Source organism: Pinus tabuliformis, chromosome 3_1, assembly GCF_031772625.1.
Source record: "Pinus tabuliformis cultivar Carrire ecotype Pingquan chromosome 3_1, CPIR1, whole genome shotgun sequence".
Lineage (NCBI taxonomy): Eukaryota > Viridiplantae > Streptophyta > Pinopsida > Pinales > Pinaceae > Pinus > Pinus tabuliformis.
Window position 1 is genome coordinate 425,363,877 of NC_142301.1, and position 13,690 is coordinate 425,377,566.

Below are 13,690 nucleotides of genomic sequence, written 5' to 3' on the forward strand. Positions count from 1 at the left end.
AACCATGTTTTGTAAATAATTTTTCCTTTTTTTTCTATACATCATTTTCTTTCTTCTTTTGATTGAAACATAAGAATTACATCATGACAAGAGTCAAATTACAATTATGAAGACTGGAATTTGTTGCAGTCTTCAACACCTCTCTCTCTACCTATGACACTCTTATTCACTCTCTCTCCCTCTATCTCCCTTGTCTCCTTCTCGCTTTCTCTCTCTCCCCCCCCCCCTCTCTCTCTCTCTCTCTCTCTCTCTCTCTCTCTCTCTATATATATATATATATATATATATATATATATATATATATATATATATACCCATCTCTCACTCCTCTTCTTCCCACTCTTCATCCTCTCTCTCTCCTCTCACCCCACCCCCGCCCCACTTTCTCTATTTCTCTATCCCTCCCTCCCTTACTCATTCCATGCTTCATAACAATCCCCCCTCTCTTTTCTCTAGCTCTGTCTCTATCTCTCCCTCTCTCACTCTCTTTCCCTCCTCTCTCTAATTCTCTTCCCCCTGTGTCATCTCTCTATTTCTCACTCTTCCTCTCTCTCCCTCTCTCTCTCTCTCTTCGCTCCCCCTCCCCCACTCGACATTCTCACTCACTCACACATACACACACTCTCTTTTCTCTCTCTCTCTCTCTCAATCCCTTCTTCATGATAACCCTCTCAACTTTGTCTCTCACTTCCTCCCAATGTCCACCACTAATATCTCCCTCCCTCTTTTCTTATCTATCTCATTTTTTGAATTTTATTCATTCTCTCCCCTCACTCACCAACTCATTCTTCCCCACCCCTCGCTCTCTCTCTCCCTCCCTTGGCCCCTCTATCCCTCCCTCTCTTACCCTCCCAACCCCCAACCCCACTTCAGCTATTTTCTACTAACTCATTCTTCCCCACCCTTCCCCCCTCTCTCTCTTTATCTCCCTTGGCCCCTCTATCCCTCCCTCTCTCACCCTTCCCACCCCCATGAAAGCCCCCTCAACCATTTCCCACCAACTCATTCTTCCACAGCCCCCTCTCTCTCTTTTTCTCCCTTGGTCCCTTTATCCTTCCCTTTGTCATCCTCTCCACCTCCCCAAACCCACCTCAACTATTTCCCATGTGTTAAAATCACTAGTTATAGGAACACATGCACGTTCCTAACAATAGGAACACACGTGTTTTTGGCACTAGGAATGCACTCATGTTGTTGATCCTAGGAATATGCACTCCCTTTTTGGAATTTAAATTTTCATTTTAGGAATCCTATGTGTACAATGACTTGGTTGCTTCATATAGAGTTTTGGGATGATTAACACCCCCCATCTATTTCGACTTTCTAGGGCCTTAACCATTTGGAAAATAATTATATAGTCTCACTAAAAAACATTAAAACCTACAGTCTAAAACAAAAATGATTGTTCATTAATGTTAATACATTTTAGGTTGCACTAATAGAAGACCTTGTAATTTCAAAGATATAATGACTTCACCAATATTTTATTATATTACTAGGGATTATAAACTCTAGTAATATTATGAAACCAAAGAATAATATTAAACCCTAGAATTAATATTATAAACCCTAAGATTATATATCAAACCTAATATTAATATTTAAAAACCCAAAAAGTATAAAAGCCGATATATTATTATATATTTTAAAATTTAATACTATAAACTCAAGAGAATAATAATAAACCCAATAATATTACTTTATAATTAATATTATAAACCCAAAAAATTATAAACCCGAAAAATTAACAATATAAACCACTCTAAAATTTCTCATATATTAAATTTAAATTTTATAATATATTAAATCATTCTTTTTTATTTATTTAATTATATATATGAGATATAAAAAATTAAAGAATACAACATATCGATAATAGTGATGGAATTTATGCAATTCATAGAAGCATTTATAAAGACTTCTAACCATTATTCACGTCTGATGCCAGCTCAACTTTCAATTTCAATGTGTTATATATATGTTTTATCATATATTGAGTTAATAAGTTTTTTACATAAAGTTTTATTATTTCAAAGAGAAGTGTTTATTGAAATGGAGGAATTTTTTTGATAGTTAAAAACGGTTGGAATCTGGGTACAAAAGTTTCAATTTTTTTTTGTACCAGTGGTGTCTGATGTTATTGATAGTAAAAATAAATTCAGTTTCATCAAAAACTTCAGAACACGAAAAACTTTAAAATTTGAGAAATGTAACCTAGATTTACAAAAATATAAAAATATTACCAAAATTTCCATAATTAAAAAAAAATCTAATGAAAATAAAGCATTTAAAAGATACCACAGAAGATTCCCAGAAAAGCCAATCATTTCATAAAGGTCACCCTCTACCCCGTAATAACTGGTTCCACTTTCTCGGATCTTACGCCATGTGGCTGTTATGGCCTTTGGTTGAATTCCATGTGTTTGTTATAAATACTACTCTCAAACATTCGCTCATCCATTGAGCATCCAGAGCAAGACATAGTCCAATTGAAAATGACCACAGATCGTATAGTCACCCATACTTGTTTATCGTTATTAATACTTTCTCCGTAAGCCATTCCCCTCATATATCTCTCTCAATTTCGACTATTTCCTGTTTAGTCTCGACGAACTGGAAATATTCTGTAGTGTATTAATGGAGATTATTCCACACGAAATCGGTCGAGAGTGCTTGCTCAGAGTATCTTACAAGTCACATGGTCAGCTCAAAGCTGTGTGCAGAAGCTGGGAAGCTATGCTGAGTAGCCCCCGGTTCTATGAGGACAGAAAAAATTATGGGATTAGCGAACAGTTGATATGTTTGATTCAGACCATTCCTCAAAGGAAGTCCTCTGAGGATAATTGGCAGAGCGCGCCTGCTTATGGGCTAACTCTGTATGACCCGATGCAGGGCACCTGGGATAGGCTCCCTTCAATTCCCCAATTTGCTGATGGGATTCCCCTGTTTTGTCACTGCGTTTGGGTGGATCTGAAACTGGTTATAATTGGGGGATGGCATCCTTCCCACTGGGAGGCAATGAAATCTGTCTTCATCTATGACTTCACGACCGGTACATGGCACCGAGGAACCGATATGCCCAGGGTTCGATCCTTCTTTGCTTGCTCTGTTTCTCCGGATGGGATTATCTATGTTGCTGGGGGACATGACGAGAATAAAAATGCTCTGCGGGTTGCAGAGGCTTACAACGTTGAAAAGGACAAGTGGGAAATTCTTCCTCCAATGAGCCAAGAGCGAGACGAATGCCAGGGCGTGTTTATGGATGGAAAATTCACTGTAATTAGCGGGTACGCCACAGAGTTGCAGGGTCGATTCGAGAGGAGTGCAGAAGTATTCGATCCTAGTACAGCCATATGGAGCAGAGTGGAAAATATGTGGAGTATTGAGGGATGCCCAAGGTCCTGCGTGGTTACTTCTGGGAACTTGTATTTCTTCCATAACCAACGAGTACTGTCCTATAATAGTAAGGAGAACGTCTGGGATGCGGTGGCTTCGCTTCCTGAAAGTATGAATGTTGCTACCTGTGCTACAGTGTGGCAGGGTAAGATTTTTGTGTGCGGTTCTGCTTTCAGTGGGGGTGTTCAGTTGAGCTACATGCTGGACAACTCTGGAAAGTGGATTGCCATCGAGAGGCCACATGATTTTCTGGGATTTGTTCAATCTGCAATAACTGTAGAGATGTGAGCAGATTCCGATTGCTGTACCTGTTTTTGAAGATATCAGAGTCCACAGGGATATTATGTGAAAAACTGAAGGTTTCTCTGTAGATAGATTGTGAGTACCACAAGCAGTATACTGCTTCACGGGGGCAAAGGAATAAATAGTATACTGCTTCACGGGGGCAAAGGAATAAATAGGATTTGCTTCACGGGGGCAAAGGAATAAATAGGATTTGTTGAAGTACATAGTGTAAATAATTATCTTGCAATTGCAGGCTCCTCCAGGGATGTTCCCATTCCATCAACCGACTTAGTTTATGAAAAATATATCTGAAATGTATTTTGTATTTATTATATTTATCTTATCCCAATTTGGTTGGAAGGGAGTAGGGCATAGTCTAACGTTTTCAAATTGTTTAAAAAATAATAGAAATTTTCGCAAGATTTTGTTAAAATTTGATAGAAATTTTGGGAAATTTGAGTTATAGTTATTAAGGTATAATTTTGGGAAATCTGGTTTATATTTATTAGGTTTCAAGATTTTGGATTGATGGCATTGAATCCATTTCCACCATCAAAAGCAGGTTTCAAACACTCAAACTTTTAAGAAAAAGGCAGAATTCTAGTGATTCAGGGAAATTTGCCTAAAGTCCCTGCACTTGTTATATTGAGAGTAGTCAGATATAATTATCATGGATTAAGAAGAAGAAAAAGAAATTATTTTAATGTCTATAAGGTTAAAGTAAAGAATCCCTAGTTGAATTGATTATGCTAAGGGTTAGGTGCCAAAATATTAGCAGAATTTTCTCTGTTGTTTTTGAAGGCCTCATATTCTAAAATGAAATACTTTTTGTTTCCATCTTTCCAGAAGAACACAAAATACATATTTTTTCTTCTCACACTTCTTTTGATCTTTTCCAGTAAACTGTTTCACAACAGAGTTGATAAAAATTAATCCTGAATTGAGCAATAAAAATTTTAGTTGTCCAATAATATTAGCGCTTTATACTGGTTTTCGTTGATAATTATGAATAAAATTGAACTCCTCCATTTGTGGATAATTATGAATAAAATTGAACTCTTCCATTCCATTAAGATAGGTCACACATTTCTTAATGATAAAAATAAATGAAACATGTATTTAATATTAATTTTAGATTAGATTAAAAAACACTTTCTTGGAATTACCTATCGACTACCGTGGATCCCATTTTTGGGATATGTGTGGGTGTAAGTTTATTGGATTTCTTTTTAATGCTTATCCAGATAAGGTTGAGATAAATCTTCTAATAATGTCGATAAATTTGTAGTATAGTGTCAGTGTCAGTAAAGTTGTATTTATCGCCCATCAATTATTAAAAAATCCAAAGGAAATGTAGAGAACTGAAACCCTGCGAACCTCCTCAAAAGGCAAACGGAAGTGAATAGAATCAGAACACAAACAGACAATTAAGGGGCCGTTATGGTTGGAAGCTTTATTAAAGTATACCACGCCGCTTCTCAGATGTGACGCGGGGAGAAAAAGCCATAGTATATCTGATATACTTTTTTGGATGCCTTTCTGGTTTAATTGGTTTAAAATTTGAGAGAAGATTGGTTAGAATTATAAGTCTGTGATGTTAATTTTTGGTTTAATTGGTTTAAAATTTGAGAGAAGATTGATTAGAATTATAAGTCTGTGATGTTAATTTTTGGTTTAATTGGTTTAAAATTTGAGTGAAGATTGATTAGAATTGTCCGTAATGTTAATTTTTCACAATTTTAGTATTTAGGGAATTTTTTAAGGTTCAAGATCCGTATATATAATCTCAAATGAAACTCAAATTTTCATTTAAAATAAAAATATCACCATTTGACCAATTGTTTTTTACAGAATCCTGGTTAAAAAAACTCCAACGCCGGAGAGATTAATGAAGTGATAGCGTGCACCCCCAGGTGTAGACCGAGGCATGTCGGTGATGGGAAGTGGCTGTTTGTAAAGATAAGTATGATCCAACGCAGGGCCCATTGTGTCTGCGAAATATCTGCGAGAGTGTGTAGATAACACAATGTACCCAGATAATGGTATGACATATTTGACAGGTCGAGTTTATCGTCTTCGAGAGTCGAGACAAATAGGATATCAAATGCCATTGGACAACAGGCTGTAAATGACACGGAGAGATCCAGGGAGTGGCCCTCGTCGAGACTATGCGTGCTACGACGGGGTCATATGATTCGTTTTTCCTAGTCTAACAATTATGTTATTTTGTTTTGAAAGTTATAGAAATTCTGGTTATATTTTGAAAAAATTTATTGAGGATTTTGTAAATTTAAATAAAAGTTGTTCAAATCCATAATTTTAGGTGTTTTAAATGTTTTTGATGGTGCTGAATCCATTTCCACCATCAAAAAACGTGATTCAAATACTTCTTCTACAAAAAATTTTAGGTGTCGTCTAATGGCAGAGGAATTGTCCGAACGATCAAAAGTGCCCAGAATCAAGGTAAAAAAATTTCAAAAAATCTTGTAGAGACCGTGTTTGAATCATGTTTTTGATGGTGGAAATGGATTTAGCGCCATCAAAAACATCTAGGACACCTAAAATTTTGAAGTTTTACACCTAAAGTGAAAAGTGGCTGGAATCTAGAGAAAAAAAAAATCAAAAATTTGCCGCAGTCTAACAAGCTGGAGAAATTGCTCCATGAAAGTGTGCAAGTCAAAATGTCACTGCTATTTACTTTTATGCATAATAATGATTGTGTGCAGCTTCTCACTCATGCAAAAATTTGTAATAATCAAACTATTTAATCTTGATTATACCATGCTTTGAATTTTATGTTTATAGTTAATGAATAAAATCTCACCAAACAGTGTAATCTTGGCAAATCATTAGATAGGTAGAGTGAATAAAATGAGCCCATGATTTTATTTATTTTTAAAATTGAATTCTAATAACATACATCTTGATTGCACTAAGGAGAGGACATCTTTAGGGATCTGAAGCCGGGGCGATGGCGAAAGCAGGCGTAGCGAGTTTCGATCCGGAGGCTGCGAGATCGACGAGATTGGCGACGGATCTGTACTTGTCTATCGCTCCACAGGTGAAAGAGGGCTTCCGACGCAGATTGAGACCTGAGCAACGAATAGATCTGGCACCCAGCAAATGCAGCACCGCAAATGGCTGCGAAACGCGTCCGGAATCAGAGCGGAGGGCCTTCAATCACTGTGTTTTGATATGCAGTGGTATACTGATACAGATCCGAGGACTAGAAGCCCACGGCGACAAAACCCTGGAGGTAAGAAAAAGAAATCTTAAAAATATTGCTCATCAGAACCCGTATCTGTATCTACAGGCTGCAGATCTCGTTAAAAGCCTACTTGAGCAAGTGCCATTGAGCCCAGATCGGGCATTATCTTACTTGATCCGTGGCATGGAGCTGAGATCGAGCCTCGAGATCCAAAATTTAGAACCGCGCACTGATAATCAATCCCCATTTACGCACTGGATAGGAAGCAGAGCCTGCGTCTACAGGAAATTGATCCGGCAGACTGATCCTCTGCGAACTACAGTACTTGGGCACAGATCGGGTCATAGGCTATCAGATCTAGACCCCTGTGGAACAGATCTACCCCTATGCAGGTCAGATCTGGAAATACACTCATCGGCAAAGAAGATTGAAGATAAAAAAAAGCCCTCTCTTTATTAGATCTATGGGAGGGAATACAATATGCATTGAAATAGGGATATGGGAGGCAACAGAAATCCTCAAACAGAGGATACATGAAAAGACTGGAATCCCACCAGGCAAACAGCTCCTTCTCTATGCAGGGAAGGTAATTCAGGAGGGGTTGAAACTAATGGAATACGGCATAGCAAAGGACTCTACGATCTGTCTCAGCACAAGATTGCGCGGAGGCTGCCCCGGCACAAGTTCAAAAGGACCTGCTTCTTTCAAAGATGCAGTCAAAGGGAAGATGGAACCACAAAAGAAACCAGAACAACAAGCTACAGCACCAGGGGCATACATTGTTGAGCAGACAACACAAAACCCTACATTAACAATCTCCTTACCAGAGGTAAATGAAATACAATCTGATTACTCAACTAAAGCAGTGATATGCAGGTTCAATGGATTTTGGCCCAAGCCGGAAGCCCTTCGCCAATGGATATACTCCATATGGACAGAAAACTGTGATATCCACCTCTGTTCAAAAGGATTCTTTATTGTCAAATTTGACACCATAAAGGACAAAGAATATGCATTGAACGAGGGTCCATGGTTTTGGGGAAACGCTGGCCTATTCTTGAAAGCTTGGTTCCCGGAATTCGATCCAAACAGCATGGTGGTTACCAAAATGCCAGTTTGGGTAAAACTGTTCAACCTTCCTATACATTTTTGGCACTACAAGGTACTGGAAGGAATAGGCAATACCCTGGGATCTTTTTTAAAAGCAGATCATGAGCGCCTATCCAAGGATATCTACACTTTTGCCAGGATATGCGTGGAGGTAGACCTCAGTCAAGGCCTACCAGATCACATTCTCCTAATACATAATGGAAAACAATGGGCACAACCATTGGATTATGAAAACACCGCCTTCCGCTGCCGCATATGTAGACAAACTGGTCATCTACAGAATGCATGCCCACAAAACAAAAAAGAGAGGAAAAGGAGACAACCACCAAAGCCGAAAGGATGGCAATTTTCAGCCACATGGGCGGAGGATATAGAAGAGGATATAGCAGAGGAAAAGAATGCAGAAACCACCAGCGATCTACAAGAAGATGAAGAAGAAAGGAACAACCCAGAGATCAGCAAAGAAAGCTACCCACGCTACCTACAGAACAAGGAAAATCTGATTGAAGGAACAATAGACACAAATACAGGTAACCCTCAGCAACAATATGAGAACCCCAGGCAGGAAATAGGAGGCAGCAAACGAGCATGTTCACCAACAAGCACAGATTCTGAAAAGGACATCATGGCTGCCACAAATGAAACAAAAATGATTATTGTAACAGCTCCGCCTAACAATGAGGGTTGGCGGAAAGTGGAAAAAAAGAAGAGTAGGAAAGCCTAGGTTGACAATTTGATCGATTATTAGCTCCTGATTAGCAGGACAAGTTTATTACAGCAATGCTATACAGCATCTACAACATGTAATTTTACTCTTAAATGAATAAAATTACGATTTTTCCAGTGGAAAAATAAAAATAAAAATGAGCCCATCAACTTAATCTGAGCCTTTCGATGATATATGGTTAGATTTAGATAGTTTTCTATGTAAAGAAAGGAAAAATATTGATAAGGGTTTGCTAGCCTAAATGCACCCAAATAAAGTGAAGAAAAAATGGTAGGGTAAGTAGATGGGTAAGTAGTAGAAAAGTTGCAGAAATATCATATGATTACATAAAAGGCATTTATGTCATTATCTTAAATGAAATTTTCAAATGTGCATAAGTGGTAAACAAAGAAAAAGGCAATGGTTCACAATATGATTTAGTTAACATCCCCATCATTCATTTTAACCCCTATAACACTAACTAATTTCCCTTTCATAATAAAAACATTAATACCTATAGTTTTTTAAGTCAAAGAGGCTCAGGGCATTTTTCTGACTTCTGGTAGGACCGGACCTTCGGCTTGATGACTTAAGAAGGAAAGGTGTTAAATTCCCTTGCAAATTCATACATTATCTTCATAGAACCCCTTTTCCTAAGGTTAAATTCTTTTTTCCAAAGAAAACAACATGATAAACATATTTTATGCAAAAAACCCATCAAATGAATTTATCCTAAGTACTAAGTGTATGAAAAGCACATAATATTCATATACCTAAGTAGAATGCCCCTTTCGCTCATTTCACCTCATATTAACTTTATTATATAAAATTCACGAAAACCCATTAGCCCGTATATTTTTAATTCCTTTATGTTAATAATCCCACCCCTCAGTTTATTTATAAACTATATAACTACCCCATATCCCAAAAAATATATTAAAACCCTGTCCACGGTCCTTAATCCCATATTAAAGCACCTGCGAATGAGACTAAGCTCTAATTTAATCATATACCGCCGGTGATTAAACCCATGGCCCCCCCAAAAGCTTCTTGTTTAAATCACCATGCGACTCCATCTCCCGACCATCGTTGATCGTCAATTCCCCACTTCCAACAGCCCAAGTCCATATCGACCCAGCTTGATGTTCGCCCTTTATCTGCCTGATAAGGTGGTTTTCCTCTTGACCCCCATTGCTATGTGTCAAACGATGAATGGAATCGAGGCGACCTCTCCCGAAAATCACTTCCCTCTCAAAAGCGGTGCGATGCTCCCATTAAACCACCTTCCCGTATAACAAAAAAAAAATTCCATTGTTCATCAAATAATGAACCTACCAAAATCAACGATTTTCCTATATAAGCCCAATTACCCCTCTTTTCACTCTTTTCGCGCATTTTCCATTTGAGAATTCAGAAAGCCGTTACGACCCCTACAAACAACAAATTTGCTCATAGGCCTCTGCCATTGCTCCACAAACGCTACAGACAACCCAACTCATTCATCAGTCCATACCAGAATCATACAAACCTCTGCAGTCTCCATCAACCACCATTTACAGTCAATTTCGCCCAATTCCAGGTATTTAACCGTGGAAAACCAACTCCATTGTCAAATTCCAAGTAAATTCACCCTCATAACACTGTTAATTAAGGAAAAAATATCAAATTTACTTTGATTTTACACTCTAAGCCATAACCATATGCAAAGACCGCCATTGCCCTAAAAACTCTGAATTACCCCCCACACTCAAATCCACAAGAATTGAGTATGGTTTCCCCCATCTCTACGGACGTGAGACCCATTACCACCCTCCATTTGGACCTGGACCACCTTCCTTTAGCTAATAAAAATTTCCAAATAAAAGATACCACTACTATGGAGTCCCTACTCAAAGTACATTACCAAAGTAGGGACAGGTGCCTCAACCATGCTGATGAGATTGGCCTTTGGGAGTCAAATTTTCCCAAATACCACTTCTCCCAAGTCCACATCTTCCCAGAGATTATCCACTACTATCATGCCAATTACATCCCTACTTAGAGAGCAGTCAAGTCCCAAAACCAAACCATAATTTTCACCATCAATGCTGAGCCCATTAATGAAATGTTGCAGCTCCAACCAGGGCCAAACCTAACTCCCCTCTCAATTGGAGAACTGTTGGACCAGTATCCCAAGCTTAGTCCTACAAAATTGGCCCAATTTTTCTAAACCTTCATCCGAGAAGAAAAACACATCCCTAAGGATTCCCCTCCATATGTAGCTACTATTTTTTCTCCATGGGGCCAGAACATTGTAGCCATGATATCTTGTGTTTTGGGGTACACCACTAGTGAATACATTGATGAGTTAATCCTTGCCTTCATGTCCATCTACACTCCAGGACAACCTCTTGCTGTCATTTATGACTATGCCCAATTTATAGCTGAAAGGATGCATGAACAATTTCTTAGAATGAGCAATGAAAGAGTTTTCAAGTATTCCTCAGTCTTATATCATATGTTCTTGTATTATCAACCTGATAAGTTCCCATTCACCCCTCAGAAGCTAGACACCAAGGGTCAGCCCAGGTCAATCAATTTTTGGAGCCCATTGGTCCACCAATCTCAGTCTCCATGTTCTTATTCTGATTTCGTTGATTTATTTGTACACCCAGTCATGGCAATGTTGACTGGAAACCCTCCCCCAAGCAGACCAAAGTGGGTGACTGGTACCTTTATCAGAACCATACAAAAATTAGAATCTCCAGTTGCACGCTCGTACCATACAAGCTACCAAGATACCTCCCAATGAGGTTGTTTTCATTAGAACACTATAGAAAAATCATCAATGCAGATGAAGTAAAATTTGTCAATGCCAAGAAGAAGGCCAATTTCATATGCAATTCCAGAGAGGCAGGCAAAAGGGCAGACCTAATTCTCTAGAGAATGAAGTTCTGAAGGAGTTTTGTTTGGATATATGACCTTTTGGAATTCATTACCAAGAAGAGACAAAAGGTCAAGCTAGGACCTTTCATTCAACATCCCATATCTGAAATAGAAGCTTATGCCAACCAAACAGAATGGGTGGAAGGTACCCTAGTGGACCAAGATAGTGCCAGGGTAGACATAAAGAATACTCTCATTGATCTAGAAAGACAACTTGATGAGGGTTCTTTCCTGCAGGTGTTTCAGGGAAAACTAGTGTCGATTCGAACTACTAGTCCCACTAAGACAGGTAGCTATCTTAGAAACAAAGAATGAAAGCTTTTCAAGAGTTCCTTTAAGTGTGAAAGATGGAAGAGAAGAAAAGAGGACCAACCTGGATCTTCTGCTTTGATCCTAGCTTGATTTCTCCTTTCCTTGATAGAATTTGCCACTCCTCTCCTACTTGTCTCACTTCAAAGAGTACCTGTAGAGTCAAAGTAACAATAAACTATCAAAGAATCTCTATCTAAAACATCATAAACAATGCGGAATCAGAAACACATTGACCATACAATTGCACTTATAAACAATAAGATTCACACATACGAGATCATATGGAGGAAAACTCAAATAAATTTATTAATAATAATGTAAGAGAGGATTACAACCCAGCTATCTGATCCAACATCATCCTCCCAGTTGTAGAAGCCCTCTTCACCTCATGAACAAGCAAATTACCCAACAATGCAATGTCTCTTCTCACCAACAAACCAACATCACTTCCTTACAAAATACAAAATTCTAGCCTCCAGATCTCTCAGATGAGGGATCCATTTATAGATGTCTTATAAGGGTGTGAGTCAGCTCTAGGTTTTTTATTAGTGTCATTCCACTGATAGTTCTTGGTTCCACTTGGAGATTTCATGATCTCTTACTCATCCCTGGGTGAATTCAGAGAGGCATGTGTCACAAGAGTAGTTTTTGGAAGATTCCATGATCATCCACCTTGCAAACTGTCTCTGCCATTTGTCTATTCTTGCTCATCACACCTCACAGAAGGCCATTTGAGTATGCATCACACCTGGCCAGTTAGGCAGTCAGTATGCATCGCACCTTGCCCATGGAGTAGTCTATATGGTCCAGTTTTGGCCAGTTGAGTAGTTTTTGAGGTGGAACTTCTAGGAAATGATGTAATTAGTTGACCATGATCTTTTAGGGTGTGGAAAAACACTTTTAGGTACTTAAGGAGCCCTTAGTTTATGGACATATGAGTTTGGGGTTGTAGTGCCCAAATATGTCTATAACAGCAGGTATCAGAGCAATCAGACCAACTAGAGACAACCATGGGTACCCCTCCAGTTATGTAGACTCCTCAAAATGAGGAGAAGAACCTAAATAGAAGTAGGGAGGAGGCCACTACATCAGCAAGAGAAACCTCATATGCTCAGCCAGAAACACACCATGCAAAAAGGCGAAAAATGAATCCTATCTTTGAACAGGAGGATACAGAGGGCTCAACTGAGGTCACAAACACAGAAGGAAACAAAAGCATGCCTCCCACTCCATCTGAAGGCATGCAAGATCCTTCAATGTCACAAACTCAGATTTTGGAAAGGAAGCTTAGTGTGGAAGTCTCTTCGTTCAGCAGGTTTGCTGACAAGGACCAGGACATCAAGGAAAGATACAAAGAAATCAAAGCAACAAATGAAAGGCTTAAGGCCAAAACTTATGCTCAATATCTAAAGCTCACTCATACCAATCAAACAAGGATAATGTAAAACTTTGACATTAAAGAGGGGAAGCTACAGATGTCATTCATCAAACCTACAGATCAGTAGCCAAAGACAGTCTTTGATTTCAAAAAAGTAGACTTCGAAGTGTTGGAAAGGGATATTCATCCCATAGACCAGAATGAATTGCAAAAATAGGCTGGAGAAATGATATACTCCAACCTAACAGGTAAAGTCATACCTGCTCACCAACTACAAAACTCTCTAAACAACATTTTAGCACAATTTCAGTTAGAGAAGGCCTCCTCATAGGCCAAAGATACCAAGATCAAGTCATTAGAGGACTTAGTA

The 13,690-nt window shown here is 38.6% G+C and overlaps 1 protein-coding gene across 1 annotated transcript; it reads left to right on the forward strand.

The window, feature by feature from the left end:
• Positions 1–2,486: 2,486 nt before the first annotated feature.
• LOC149187547 (F-box/kelch-repeat protein At1g80440-like) lies at positions 2,487–4,041 on the forward strand. Its single transcript, XM_089411389.1, has one exon. The coding sequence runs from the start codon at positions 2,638–2,640 to the stop codon at positions 3,682–3,684; it is 1,047 nt and encodes a 348-aa protein (XP_089267515.1). The 5' UTR covers positions 2,487–2,637; the 3' UTR covers positions 3,685–4,041.
• The last annotated feature ends 9,649 nt before the right edge of the window (positions 4,042–13,690 follow it).